The sequence below is a fragment of the Periplaneta americana genome, chromosome 1, assembly GCF_040183065.1.
Source record: "Periplaneta americana isolate PAMFEO1 chromosome 1, P.americana_PAMFEO1_priV1, whole genome shotgun sequence".
NCBI lineage: Eukaryota > Metazoa > Arthropoda > Insecta > Blattodea > Blattidae > Periplaneta > Periplaneta americana.
This window is the reverse complement of record NC_091117.1, coordinates 1,156,221-1,171,603: the sequence shown is the minus strand read 5'-3', so window position 1 is coordinate 1,171,603 and position 15,383 is coordinate 1,156,221. Positions and strand designations below refer to the sequence as shown.

The following is a 15,383-nucleotide window of genomic DNA, read 5'->3' as shown; positions in this document are numbered from 1 at the left end:
AGTTAAGATCCTTAAACACTGATTGTGAGTCTTTTACTATGAAATTTAACATTCTTAAATGTTGTTGTTGTTTTCTAATGCCAGGCATTTGACAATAAAGTCATTTGACCTCTTGCACTCCAATATTTTTCAAAGATATTATCATGGCCAGCCACTGAAGCACAGATTTTGAGGTGTTCCGAATCCATTTCTTGGTTTGAGTTGCACAATGGGCAGTTAGGAGACTGATATATTCCAATTCTATGCAGGTGTTTGGCCAAACAATCATGTCCTGTTGTCAATCTAAATGCAGCTACAGACGATTTTCGTGGTAAATCGGGAATTAACTGTGGATTATAATGCAGAGAGTTCCATTTTTTCCCTTGAGTTGTTGAAGTCTAAGAATGTGAATTTAATAAGTCTTTTCACAGAGTAATACGTAGATTTAGCAACAGGTCTGTAAGTAGCAGTGCTGCCCTTCTTTGCTAAAGCATCCAAATTTTGTACTTTCATAGTTTTTATATTGCCTTAATGAAACTTGTAAGTTTTTATAGTAATACCATGTTAAAAGATTTTGTATCTTAATAGACGTAATGATAAATATACCTAAAAATAGCCATACCCCATCCTAGATGAGAGTTGAATGTTTTTATTTTTTTAAATACATGGAATTTGATGAATGGCATAGTGCAAGTCATACATAATTTACATTATTCATGTTGACAAGCGATTTTTAGTGACATAAGAATTACATTCAGCTTTCATCTTAACTGGCTTTCAGGTAGGGGCTCGTTAAAATAAAACTTCTGTCATTGTGCCAAACACATTTTGAGAGGTCATGAGGTAATTGAAAAGTCATGAATTTGATCCATTGCAAATCAGTAGACAATCTGTTATCTCAGATTTTAACTATTTTAACCAATTCAACTTCAAATTAGCAGTTTTAAGAAATAGAAATACATTTCTGCAAATATATAATATTGCATTTTCTTCTTAAGAATAGTTCTCAAACTACTGTCGATCTTTGTCTCCAGTCTAGCTGTCAGGTTGGAGAGTTCCAGGCTGCTGACTTAGGAGAAGTTTGTATCACTGCTATAAATACAAAATGCGTATTGTATTGTACTTATTAACATTCCATGGTATTCATACATTGCTTCACAGCTAGAATAAGGAACAAGTCAAAAAACTTAATACTGCTATAAAGTCTCAATTTATAGTCACAGTCTAATTGAAATATGTACAGAAGAGGTTTACAATATAGTCTACTAGTGCAATGTTCCACAACCAGTGTGACGCGGCACGCTGGTGTGCCTCCACAAGGTGAAAGGTGTGACGCAAACTTTTACCTATTATTGTAAGAAATTAATAAAATTAAAGTAATAAAATTGTCTATTTTAAGTAAGATGGTACTTGTTTATTCGTTATTACATGCTGCTAATTTTATGTCGTCAAAGATATGAAGCGTAATTTATTTATTCAACATTGTTGTTGTATCTTTGTTTGCCTATTGATATATTAATTTTTGTATTCTCGCCTCTACAGTCTGCCAGCCAGAGTGCGGTCTCTTTGTAACACCGTATGTTTGTGTACCATGCTCAGACCTTTCAGAACATTATATTTTATTACTTTATTGCCTGCCACTTTGTCAGAAGCTGGGAGCATGACTGACCTGACTAGGAATTATCGCCAGGTTTGAAGTTTCCTGTTTCTTATAATAACTGACAGCTTCACAACCTTAAGATATTTGTTATAATAAACGACAATAACCGATTCCTCTCTGACATTTTTAAAACATTTACAATTTTCGCAGACAGTATGTCTGAGTCACTAAACTCTATTAATGTCAAGTACGGGTTCAATAAAACGTGTCAGATTACCCTTAGCAGAGGATTTTTCAAGAAATGTTTTTGCATGATTTTTCCAAATTTAAAATTCTGCTAGAAGGCGGCGTGAGAAAAAATTTTGACAAATAGGATTGGTCACTTCGATGGCCAATCACAAGACACCAATTATTTCATGTCTCAAAGCAACAATAGTTACAATTATTTCAGTTCTATCACAGTTGTGCTCTGAAATGGTCGTAAAATTGTACATGTTAGACAGTTTTACTATTTTCTGTTACTATTAAACTATTTTATACTTTCAAGATGGACAAGTTCCTTGTACGGAGTGTTTCGTCCGCGAGTGCAAGTAGTGAAACCATTGAGCCCAAAAGAAAGAAACAGAAAGCAGTGCACCGGCAATATAGTGATAATTATTTATTTTGCGGATTTTCTTGTGTGGTGACAAAACATGTCCAATCCCCGAGTGTGTTGTGTGTGGTGAAAAACTCAGTAATGCTGCTATGGTTCCCAGTAAATTGAAACGACATTTGTTAACGAAATTAAAACATCAAAGATGGAGAGACTCAGATCCATCAATGAACAAATGAGGCTTGCACTGTCAACGATTCCGCCACGGATCAGCCACCTCTGTTCAAGTAAGCAGGCCCAAGTATCACATTGAAGTTAGCTACTACTGGGTGTTCAGTTCAAAGTGTGTCATGGCTCGCTGTATGCCGTCATGTGGCTAGCCGATGAGCCTAGAGAATTCAATCTTCCTGCACTTCTGCAGAAGTGTATAACCTATGAGGCAGAGAAGTTGCCTAGCAAGTACGGCGTTCATTCTGAAGAGTACGTACTGATACGTATGGTAACGCCGGTAGTGGCAGGAATGTGAACTGTTTGGAAATACGTACTGTCGGGATATGGGGAGAGGGTTAAGACGATTACTTACGTATTTGTTGACATTAACTTCGACGGTCAACATGGACACGGAGCATTTGATTTGTGTTCTGGAATGTTACCGTATGCAACCGATGATAACAAATACCCTGCGTACGACTTGCCGGCGCAAAACACAGTTCGAAAGAGGTTATGGTAGCACACAGACCTTACAGACCGCCATCTGTTGCTACGAAGTTCAAGTTATACTGTACACGTTCTCAAGTTCAGATTGAAGAACGCCTTAAATAATAGGCAACTTCTCTGACATATAAGCTGAAACTCGCTTCAAATCGGTGACCCAACAACAGTGACGTCATGACATACTTTGAAATGAACATCCAGTATATGAATAGAGTAGTTATTTACTTTAATATTGGAAATAGAAATGTGTATTTTCTACAGTGAATTAAAGTTCATGAATTGTTATTAAGATAATGCAAGAGTCGATTTCTCTTTCATAATGATAATAATAATAGTTATTATTATTTGATAATAATAATAATTTATTATTATTATTATTAACTCGATTTTATTACGTAATTATATTAAGATAGTCACACCATAGGTTTTTGAGGATTAACATTTTGGTGTCCGTGTTGAGTCTAGGCCCATCTAGGGTGTGCCATGAGTAGAAAAAGGTTGCAGAACACTGTACTAGTACAACACAAAGTTTTAATATCAATTTCATGAAGAGTTGTTGAATGTCATGAACTCACAGAAGGCGTGAGAAATTAGGTACTTGTTTAATTTGGCCCTAAATAATCTTATGTTTTGAGTTTCATTTTTTATATGAATAGGAAGGCTATTAAAAATTTTTACTGCCATATAACACACTCTTTGATAGCACGATACACTTGCCAATGGAATATGAAAGTAATTTTTTATGCGTATTTATGCTATGAATTTTTTAATTAGTTCCATGATTACATAAGAGGAAGATTATTAATGAAAAAATATACTGACAAGCCATGGGCATTATTTGTAGTTTTTTTTTTAAGTAGTCCTACACGATTCCCTAGATTTGGCACCTACTATTATTTTAATTACTCTTTTTTTTTGTAGTAGGAATATACTGTTACTATCTGTAGAATTTCTCCTAGAATATTATTCCAAAAATCATTACCGAGTGGAAGTATGCAAAGTATATTGTTTTTAAGGTATTGATATTTACTATCTTTTGCATGGATCTAATAGCAAAACATGTTGAATTTAATTTGGGGGTAATTTGTTTAATATGATTTTTCCAATTTAACACATTATCGATTTGTAAGCCAAGAAATTTGGTTGTTGTTTCTAATAGGAACCTGTTGTTAATTATTGCGCTTGAAATTTGCGAGGTTAAATTTTGACAGGATTTAAATTGAATTATGTTAGTTTTGTTACAATTTAATACTAATTTATTGACTGAGAACCAGTCATATTTTGAAGAGAATTTCCTCTGTTGAAGATTGAAATGTGTTTGAGTTATTGGCTGTAATTACTATACTTGTGTCATCTGCAAATAATATGGGATGACCTACATCTTTTATTATGGGGGCAAAAGATCATTTATGAACATTAGAAAAAGTAGGGTACCTAATATTGATCCTTGAGGAATTCCATTGTCAATAGTTTCCCATGTCGAGGTAGATTTCATCTGTTCTATTAATTTCGATTTTCTGTTTCCTATCTATGAGATATGAGTGAAACCATTGGTGTGCACCACCTTTAATTCCATAATAATCTAATTTGTATAGCAGTGAAGAATTATCGAAAGTTTGTTGCGTGCGTGTGTGTGTGGAAAACAGATTATTCATACAAAATAACTTAAACTAATGATGATCAACAATATAGCTTAAACTAATGATTATCCACAATGAGATGGGCAGGGCATGTAGCATGTATGAACGAATCCAGAAATTCATATAGAGTGTTAGTTGGGAGACCGGAGGGAAAAAGACCTTTGGGGGGCCCGAGACTTAGATGGGAGAATAATATAAAAATGGATTTGAGGGAGGTGGGATATGATGATAGAGATTGGATTAATCTTGCTCAGGATAGGGACGGATGGTGGGCTTATGTAGGGCGGCAATGAACCTCCGGGTTCCTTAAAAGCCAATAAGTTAGTAAGTATTAAGTAAGCAGTAATTACTAGTAAGTATTAAGTAAGCAGTAATTACTAGATGGCGCCCGCCTCTCATTTGAATGAATGCGATATTTGACAGCTGAAATGCCATTATCGTTTAGTATTGTGTAAACATCTCCAACAATAATCAGTTTTATGCAATAATTGAATCCTCTAAAGATCATTTTATTCATAATTAAGTTATGCCCACGTATTGCTTGCTATAGTTTTAATTCAAGAAGCATTTAAAAGTTACTGTTAGGTTGAAACTTCCCTCCATTTTCTTATTTTCTACCAGTTACTGTCAAAATCCTATAATTTGTGAAAGTGGATATGGGGGGATTTTGAATCTATATGATTCAGTTGATAATTGGCAGCTTTCTGTCAGCAGTTTATTTTATTACATTGCTCGTTTCTGTTTGCATTCTGCAAGATGACTTACTCGATAGAAGAGTGCAAATTGTGGAAGCATATTTGAGAACGGTTTTTTAGGAAAACCCGCGAAATTTTCAGGGACAAGTTTCTGGGTAGCATGCTATGAGATCTGTGCATAATGCCAAAAAAACAAAGAGCCTCTTCAGTTCATACGCAGAGGTTATTGACGACATTCGCCGAAGGATTGTTCAGAATTAGAAGAAGTCAACACTGGCTGACTGAGAGCCCTAACATTATGCATCAGCAGCCACTATATTACTAAAATATCGATATATTTACTCTTTACTTTCTCGTGTGCCATTGTGTAGTTTAACATGGATATGAATGTGGCAGCTGTCCTCATATGAGCACATTATTTGTCTTCCCACTTAGTTACCTTTTCTTTGTCTGAACAGCTTGGCATATTTTAAATAACGTCGTTCGGGGGCACTGCCCCCCAAACTTGTGTGAATTTTTTTCTGCTGACGTTAGAAAATATTGTATTCAAAAGATCTTTTTTACTTTTGTTTATGATTAAGTTTCTGTTCTTAAATTGATTACCTAATTAATGTCTTCAGATCATGTGTCTGGACTATAATATTTATTTTAAATTTCTGAATGTATAAGAATTTCTATACCTCATTTGAGGAATGGAAGCACTGTAATGTTTCTTTTGTAACAGCGTGTAGGCTACAAGTCTGCAGGTTTTCAGGCCACCACTTGAGAAATATGAATAACATACAGCACAACAATGCAGAAAAAAGAAAAGTGATCCTGATATAATGTGTGAACTTAAAGACGAGATTAAATAAAATAATTCGAGTTTGCATTTCATAATAATTATGATATCCTCAGGAAAGTAAACTTTATATTAAAAAGTTTGTTAGTACTGTTACGTACAGTGGTCATTCCCCCATGAAGGATATAAGGATGATCCTACAGTTTCATTTCGTGCCTCTGAGGATAGAAAACATTTTAATTACAGATTTTGATTTTTTCAATGCGTTCTGACGTAATAATTTCCTTTAAACTTGCACTTTCTGTCGTGAGTTGTCGCCACTGCACAGCTCAGAAATAATTTCCAAAGAACCGAATTTAATCGCATTTGAGGATATGACCGCTTATCCTAATACTACGATCCTTCTTTCTGGGTGATGGAGACCCTCTCAGAGACTACAATAAGAATTTTGAAGTACCCTAGTAGCCTTCTTAAATGCAGTTCATTGGTCATCTTAAAAGAATAGAATAAACGAAATAATAAATAATTTAAAAAATAAAATGAATAAGAAACAAAATTACATAAAGATAAATAAAATAAGCTATAATAAATACAAGAATTAACAGGACTTTCAGATAACAGGACAGCCAAAAGAATATCCGAAGTTGTATTTGATCATTTAGAAGAATTTAGCTGTAGCAGAAAATTAATTGCGCAAACTTACGACGGAGCATCGGTAAATATCGGACAGTACAATGGCTTAGGAGCCATCTTCGCAACTAAAAAGGGGAGGAGAATTATTATTATTTTTATTTGGGGAAGAAATTTTTCTCATGAAATTTTGGCGAGTAGTGTATGGGACCGGTGCCCACCCAGCATCGTGATGCACTTGGGAGCTATGATAGGTAGCGAAAGCCAGCTATAACGGATGGGGGGGGCTCATCGTGCTAACCACACGATACCTCCATTCTGGTTGGATGATCGTCCACCTCTGTTTCGTCATGTGAACGTGAGGCCAGCAGCCGGCTGGGCCCTTCAAGGGCTGTGGCGCCACGGATTATTATTATTATTATTATTATTATTATTATTATTATTATTATTAATAATATTAGCTTCTGTCTTGGTCATCAGTCGTCAAACTCATATCCTACATACAAAAAATATCACGAGTCGCCACTGGTTTTACGTAGTTTTATTGATGTATGCATGTGTTTCTGTACGGGAGAGAAAAAGAGGAAGATTGTTTTAAGTTATGCCCTATTTGTAGTAAACCTACAGTTCAAGCCTTACACAACTCGGTTCGAAACATCGCGAATGTAGATGTAACACTAAGAAACATGCCCTCGAAAATACCTTTATTAAATAATCATATTCCGATACACTGTACCACGGTCAAGCTATAACAAGGGGAAGGAGGTAAATGATGTCCCCCATAACCCCTTTATATGGGGATTCTATGGTTTTGCTTTGCCCCCCCCCCCAAGGAAACGGTTCTCTCTCCTCTATGGTCAGACCCTAGATAACCATAGCAGTTGATAAAGCGTCGTGAAATAACTAATTAAAAAACGTTGACCACCTTTGTGGTGTAGGAGTCCACATGCTGGTCTCTTACGTAAAGGGCCCGGGTTCGATTCCCAGTCAGGTTGAATTTCCCGGTTGAGGTTTTTCAGGATTTTCCCTCAACCGTAAATGATATGACCAAAGATGTTAAAGCGAGTATAAATAACAGCCGAAAAGAAAGTCGTTCTTATGTTCATTCTTTTTTTTTTTCGTTATAATGTGGATGAGTCTTACAATTAATTTGCATTGTTGAGATTATAATATTATCCTATAGTAAAAATAAGATTGCTATTGGAAAATGGTTTGACCGACGATCGATTAGTGACAGGAGGAATATAGGTAACAAGCAAACGTTCTAATGGGGGCAGATAAAAAAGTTAATTGTTTTTCTCCCACCATGTTAATGTCAAAAGAAGTGCTTATACAAATTTTGGCCACTCGATCGCAATTACGAGGCCGTCCAGAAAGTGATTTTTCCTGGGACTGTTTATAGAAAAAAGCACAATTGCATAGAAATATTTATTGAAACAGATACAGGAATTGTTGCGGTATTTGTCAACATATCCCCACTGGAATTGAGATATTTGTCATAACATAGGATCAATTTTTGTGTCGTAGAAGTCAGCCGCCTCAGATCGGAACCAGCGTTTGACTGCGTGTGCACCTCTCTCTGTCGATCCCATGGTATGAGAAATTTCTCAATTCCGATGGAAAATATGTTGAGAAATAGTTCAACAATTGCTGTGTCCGTTCCAATAAATTTGTCCATGAAATTGTGTTTTTTTCTGTTAGCGGCCCCTGACGAACTTATTTTTTTACGCCCCTTGTAATTGCGGTCGAGTGGCCAAAATTTGTATAAGCACTTCTTTTGACATTATTAACATGGTGGAAGAAAAACAATTAACTTTTTTATCTGCCCCCTTCAGATCGTTTGCTTGTAAGCGTCTGGAAGAACCTAGTCTCACTGCTTCACTAGTATTTTGAACGGGCATTGTTATTTTGTACTGCTGATATAGCTCAGAATGTCACCACGTTACGGACTAAAATTGTTACTTTTAAATTAACATCGGTACATATTATATACATTAAACATTTACATAGTACTATTTATATATTTTGAACAATTACATAAATAATTAAAATGTTCTACAATGTATACTACCGGTACCCACGAAAATATACCTTACAGTATGTCTGAATAGTTTTGTACATTGATTAATTTCTTTTGGATATATACTGCAAAAATTTAATTTACATTCTTGATTACCTACGTTTATTATTATTATTATTATTATTATTATTATTATTATTATTACTATTATTATTATAGTAGTGGTAGTAGTAGTAGTAGTAGTAGTAGTAGTAGTAGTAGTAGTAGTAGTAGTAGTGGAAACAAATACCTTACTATATGGTAATAGTAAGATATTTGGTAGAAAATGCTGAAGGTTGGAAAAAGAAAGATTATACTAGGCTATGGTAGATGTTTTATATTCGTACATTTTAAATTAATATTGCAAATTAGAACAGTTAGTTTGTTAGCTGAGAATATTATTGCAAATTACAATGATTGATTTTATTGGTCGTTTGGCTATTTTATCATATTTTAGAAGTTGTACGTATCTCGTAAAAACAAAGCTGCGATCACACTAGACTGGCGTGATATTTTTTGTCGTGCACGATACACGTCGCTGCATGCCTTGCTATATTCCCATATAGAGGTTATACAACATTCTGGCTTGGTAAGGTGGCAAGGAGAAGTGGGGTGGGGGGAGAATCATGCTAAGTAATCGCGTCCGGTGTCAGCTATGTACAAGTTGGGACGACGGGGTGGGGGGGACGGGCACTAAGGGGAAGGACCTTCCTTAGTCTTTTTTTAGTTGTGTTCTATTTCAGCGCTTCTGTGGCTAGCTGCTGCTGCCTACCGTCTGCGTGGCCGTGAGTTGCAGTTGTCAGCCGGTTCGTCGAGACAAAACACGCACGTTATGTAGTAGCCGAGTTTTGTTGCGAAGTCCACGATGTTGTTCTAAACAAAGGGTTCAACATGATGGTGTTATCAGACTTACCGTGGGTGCGCCCGTCCTCTGCCCATTCGGAGTACCAGCAGGACGACTTCTCGATGAGAGGTGAGTGAAAGGTCAAGCCCTCTTCCCCCCTCCTCCAGACATCCGAAAGAAAACAGCAGAAGGTGCATTGGGAGAAATTATATGTTCCGTTAGCGAGCCACAGCGTGGGGATTTCGATTGTTGATCCCTTTATTTTGCCTTGGCTTCGAAAGTGCATAAAAGCTGGAGCTAGGCAGTTGCAATACGTTCTCTTTGTGCAGCGAGAGATGTGTCCTTGTAGCGTGTGTGTAGGTGTTGCCAAATGGACTAGTTTTATTATGGTTATCCAAGAATAATAAATTGTAGGCCTGTTACCGGTTATACTCATTCCCTCGGAATGCATGAATTGCTAACTTTCAATAGACACAATGCAATGCGAAACGATTACGTGTGCATATTGTGTCGTCGCCCTAATTTTTCCCTAATAAACAACTTTCAAAGAATGGAACGTTGTGCATTAAAGTAAAAAAAAGGCTTGTGGATAACCTCGGGCAATTTTTATTTATAGAAAATTTACTCAAGATGTCATTTTTTCGTTAAAATAACAGTAGCAATTAAGACATTATGGTGATATTATTATTATTATTATTATTATCATCATCATCATCATAATACTGACATAATTTAGGTGCAGTTTTGAGTGAAATCGCAATAAATTGTACTACCCTTGTTCAAAAATTTTTTCCTTTTTTTTTTTAATAAAATTATACTGTGGTAACCTTGGAACGACATAACACGCCTTTCTTTGCATTAATAGCGCGGACACAATTTGCGATATTAGGCCTACATTATATGTACCGTAGTGAGCTGGGCAGGGAATTTTATTATTATTATTATTATTATTGATTAACAGTCATTTCTACGATATGAAAATCAGTAGAACTTAACGGTTGTCAGTTTGAGATTGGTGTATCGAGTGTCGTCCTGTCATCTTTACATATTATACGGCTAATAGCAGCATAACGTGCATTATTGAAGTCTTATGTGTTTTTGGTACTTCACTGGCGGTGTTATTTTTATGAACATTGATGTAATTAATTGATAACTGTAGGTATTTTATACACTTTCGTTCTCTGTAAATTAAATGTTATGCCTGATCACTGAACACCATTTCTTTGTTTACGGTGATGACTCGTTTCGTCCGTCACTCTTCGGTTCCTAACGAAATCAAAAGGCGGCGTGTCACTCATTTCCACTTCTTTAAAATTCTGCTGTATATTGTTAAGTGTTGGTAGAATGTATACCTTGATAGTGACATGCAATATAGATTATTGTATTCCTTTGCTAAGCTGCCAGCTTTGTTCTGTATCTTAACAAAACAAGAGGAGGACATTGGGGTAGAATATGCATGCATTACGCACAGGCCATACAATCTCTTTTTGTGAGTTTTATGTACAACAAAAATTATGATGAAAGCATATACGCTGATTTCTTTGAAATATTGGTGGGGACTCTGCACAAAAATCTGAGAAAACTTTAATATTATTGTTCCTCAAAAACTTTCTTGAACATTTTTCAGAAAATAACATCGTTTGATTTTTAATATAATAGCACGGAAATTGCTTAATCCAACTACGACCCTTATGCCCTTTCACTGCTTTGTTCGCCATTCGTTGATCTTTGCAGGAATAATAAACGTCCTCGATCAGATTCATCACAACACAGTTTATCATTTTGTTTCCCTTCACTGCAGTTTTATTTGGATAGTTTTCTTGGTTAAGAAATGACTCATTATTATCAATAGCTACACGCAATCAGTGATCACTTAATAAGCACACACTCGAAACGACGATGATCACAGGAAAGCAGGAAACGATCACTGAAACTAAATGTTGGTAACGGTTACTTTTACATTTCGAAACAAATTTAATTGTGTAAGAAAAATATTGAAAATTAATAATAATTTGTTAACTGGGAGCCATTAACTGATTCTAGGCAAAAATACAGTCGAATACTACGCTGTTTTTTTGAACTGTTAATTGCGTATTATTATTTTCACTGGGTAAAAAATATGAGCTTGTGATCATTATTGTTCGATCGCAATAGTTGAAAAGCTTTAAATAAAAAAAATGTGAATCACAGACAAAGAAGTGGAGTCACCGATGTCTGCGCGCTCTTAAGAACGATGAGTGTACTTCATCTTGCAAAAAAAGTGAACCTTGTTGGTTGTAATACTGGCGCTTTGTTATCCCTGTACAGATAATAGATGAAATGGTGGAGAAACGGGAGTATCCCAACAAAAACCCCGTGCAAAGTTTGTTTTATTCACCACAAATTCCATCCAGACTTGAGTAGGATCGAACCCGGGCCTCCTACATAGAAGGCCAGCGCGCTAGTACTGTAGTCACAGATGCAGCTAAATAAATAGGATAAACAAGAACAGAACTCTGGACTCCGTGGGAACAGAACCAAAATTAATAATCAGAGCGCAATGAGTGAATTGCCTCCACTGCTCAATTCACCATTATTGCTGTTCATTCTTTTAGTTCTGGAGAAGAGCACTAAATACAGATTTTTAGCTATCGGCTGCTTGTTTATTCAAATAATTTGTCTATTTATCTATTTCCGTCCTGTAGATCCTGTAGTACCATTGATATAGGACTTGTAAATAATGAAGCACATTATTACAATGTGCATTAAATGTAAATTACTTAAAATTCTACGTACAATATAATTATATACTGGGCTATTACAATTTTACATTAATTAAATGTCTATATATTAATTATACACAAAGCTCTTACCCTATTTCTCAAAGCATAGTGCGATAACCAATCACACAAACAGAGAAACTAACAATGCAATACATAATCTAATTAAGCAAGACAAAAGTAGTTTACTATTTCAAAAATTCTTCTATTAAACTCTAGTAACAATGGAAGCTAAATGCGAGCATGCACGGAACTTTTATGTATTATTAAGTTTTTTTAAATTCAATTTGTTTTATTTTCGTTCCAGTTTTTACTTCGCTTTCCTGTTACATTGCAGAGAAATACATATTTATAGCACTTGTTTGTGAAAGAAGTTTGTATGAAAACACACACGTAGAGTGCAGCTGTGTGCGTTATCAGCAGGCGTGGAGGGATGGGTCATTGGAAAATATGAAATTAATAAAATCCTGTGATACTTGAAGACAGCGGACAAGTAGAATTGCTGAATGTTGTAGGGACCAGATTTTAGGTGAAAGCCAATTATTCTTTAAGGAAGTTCGTATGCGCTTATACATGTTTCACGGATACACGAGTCTAGATCTAAATTTAATGTATTGATTGTGTAGTGCCTCGGATGGCCTTAGAACATTTTTTGTTTCTCCGTATTCTAGCCTATACTAATGCAGCCAATAAACTTAAGAGGTAGCAACCTCCCTCCTCTTCCACTTCAATATTTACAAAAAAAAAAATTGCCAGAAACAATCTCAAACTTAAGTACGCTCTCCTTCAACGATTATTTTCAGCGTATAATAAATTAATATAAAATAAAAATGTGTCATAACTTTAAGATTGGAGAAAAAAAGTTGTTTACCGTGTGACCAGCTGTGCAAGATAGAACTTGTCGCAGAAGAAGATAAGAATAGAAATATAATTATGTCGTGGTGTTTTTGAAGGATACGCTTTGTAGGAGGGAAAGAGGGACTGTTCCCCACAAAAACAAACCCCACAGCTCATACAATAATTGCCATCTGGCCATGTGCGCTTTAAGGAACGAAGTTATGCTTATTGATACTTCCAAACATTTTACATACTGTATAGTTCGCTTCTATAACACTGCAGTTCTTCAGTCTTTAGGCCTACATCCCGTTGTAAACTATTCCGAAGTGATGACAGAGAGTCTGAATTTTGAGTGACATTTTAACTTAAATTTATATTTTTATTTTAAAAAGAATTTTAGATATATCACCTGCTGAGAATCTATTTACAACGACAAGTCATTATCATTGTTTTCGGACAAAGTGAGAGTGAGAAGTCTCCTCTTCCCAGAATGCAAATCGCACATTGCGTTTTAAGGCTATTTGTGGTTTTAAAGAGCAAACTAGAGCCTCCTTTCTGGACGCGAAGGTCGTCTGTGCAGCGTCCAGCTGTAACTGGCAACACTTCGCAGACGTGGGTCGCGGGAAAGCTTTAATCAGCGGGAGACTTCAATGCGCGACTAAGAAGGAAGCATATTCCAAGTCAACTTCGTATGGTTAGTTATATCTTCGCACTTACTTTACCTTTTTACCATTTTACGTATGCAGTTATTTGTAGGTCTCGTAAATCATTTTGTGCGTGAACCAGACGTCGTAAATTTTATTTTAGACTTGCTTTATTTTCATAAGCACAATATTCCACAGAATGACGCAAGGTAGTTGCTTTCCTTGTCGTAATTGAAATGTATGAAGACTCGAGAAACATTTCTGACAAAAATAAAATTATTGTCATAAAGATAGGACATAGGTACTGTCTCATATTACACGAAATCATCACTGAAAAATAATGCAGATAAAATGTTGCCGTACTGCATGTTTTCGGACAAATTAATTGTATGCGCAATAAATTGTTACTCATCCAATTGAAAACTCTTCAGGAAAACAATTAAGAACAATAAAATTCAATCTTTTAATTATTTAAAAAAAATAACGTAATTATTCTATCCGTTATGAAAATATACAATATCTTTCCTGTAGAAAAAAGTAATATGGAAAAAACTGTACGACCTTAAACAAACACACATACAAGAGATTGAAGGAAGGAAGTGGTGTATTCCTTGACTGTAATCTTCCGTTGCCACGCCACAAATCGTCACGTATTTGTAAAGACCACTTCACAAGAGCTCTGTTAGTGGTAAATAGCACGTATATGGAATTGCACCCTCCCTCACAAACGTTTGTCAGAACTCTCCCTCTTACGCCATCATTTTAATGAATGTTGAATTTCTATAATTTAAATACAGTGCAAAGGCAACAAGCTAACGAAATTGTATTACAATGTTTCCACAAAAAAAAAAAAAAAGAAATAAACATTCAAGAACAGCTAAACTTGCTGAAAATGTAATTTCTGTTGGAATAATATGTAGGCTGATTTAACAGAATTTTTCTTTTATGTAAAAAAATTGTTGACATTATTTTGTGCCATCCTCTCCATAAAAATCGATCGCGATCTCCCTGGCTCAAACGCTCCCCATTCGAGTGATGTCTCCCCCCCCCCCCTATAATCTTATTAATATACATTTGAAAGGTTAAACTTTTATCTTTTCTAATTAAAATGGGCATGGCTGTATCTTGGGCCACAGTAAAAAATACAGATATCGAAAGTAGTCTTAAACCTATAATAATTGATACTTCAACAGCTTATCAATTATTATTGAATTGTCGTCCAGAACAAAATTTTATTGTAGCCGTCATTTCTCACAAGTTGAATTTTTCGTGAATAATGGTTGTTAATGATGCGCTATGTGTAATACTTGTACTCCTATTGAAGTCAGCACACACGTCTGATTGTCAACCTTGCTCTAAAAGTTAAAATATGTACAGTACAATGTGTTTTTCCCCATTTTTAAAGAATTTAACATTTGATAGTTACAACCTTGTTCTGGGCGGCTATTCAATTGCTGAATCTGGATTATAAAATCTGCAGTGCCTGGGAAAAGTGACACAAGTCAGTTTCCACAAACCTTTTTTTGATAATTTATTGACAACTTACGGAACATCTGCTCGCTTGGAAAAAGAGACAATACCACTAGAAATACCACTGCACACATCATCT

At 35.4% G+C, this 15,383-nt stretch overlaps 1 protein-coding gene across 2 annotated transcripts in view; it reads left to right on the top strand.

The window, feature by feature from the left end:
- Positions 1–354: 354 nt before the first annotated feature.
- lft (Limb expression 1 family member lowfat) overlaps positions 355–15,383 on the top strand; it is a 38,441-nt gene continuing 23,412 nt past the window's right edge. Inside the window, exons 1-2 of one of the 2 annotated variants that reach the window (XM_069824131.1) lie at positions 355–2,458; positions 9,418–9,663. In XM_069824131.1, the coding sequence (XP_069680232.1) occupies positions 9,582–9,663 (82 nt within the window). In that variant the 5' untranslated portion in view covers positions 355–2,458; positions 9,418–9,581. Of the gene's footprint in view, positions 2,459–9,417; positions 9,664–9,749; positions 9,891–15,383 lie in introns of those variants that run through there. The other variant, XM_069824208.1, reaches the window with a different exon arrangement.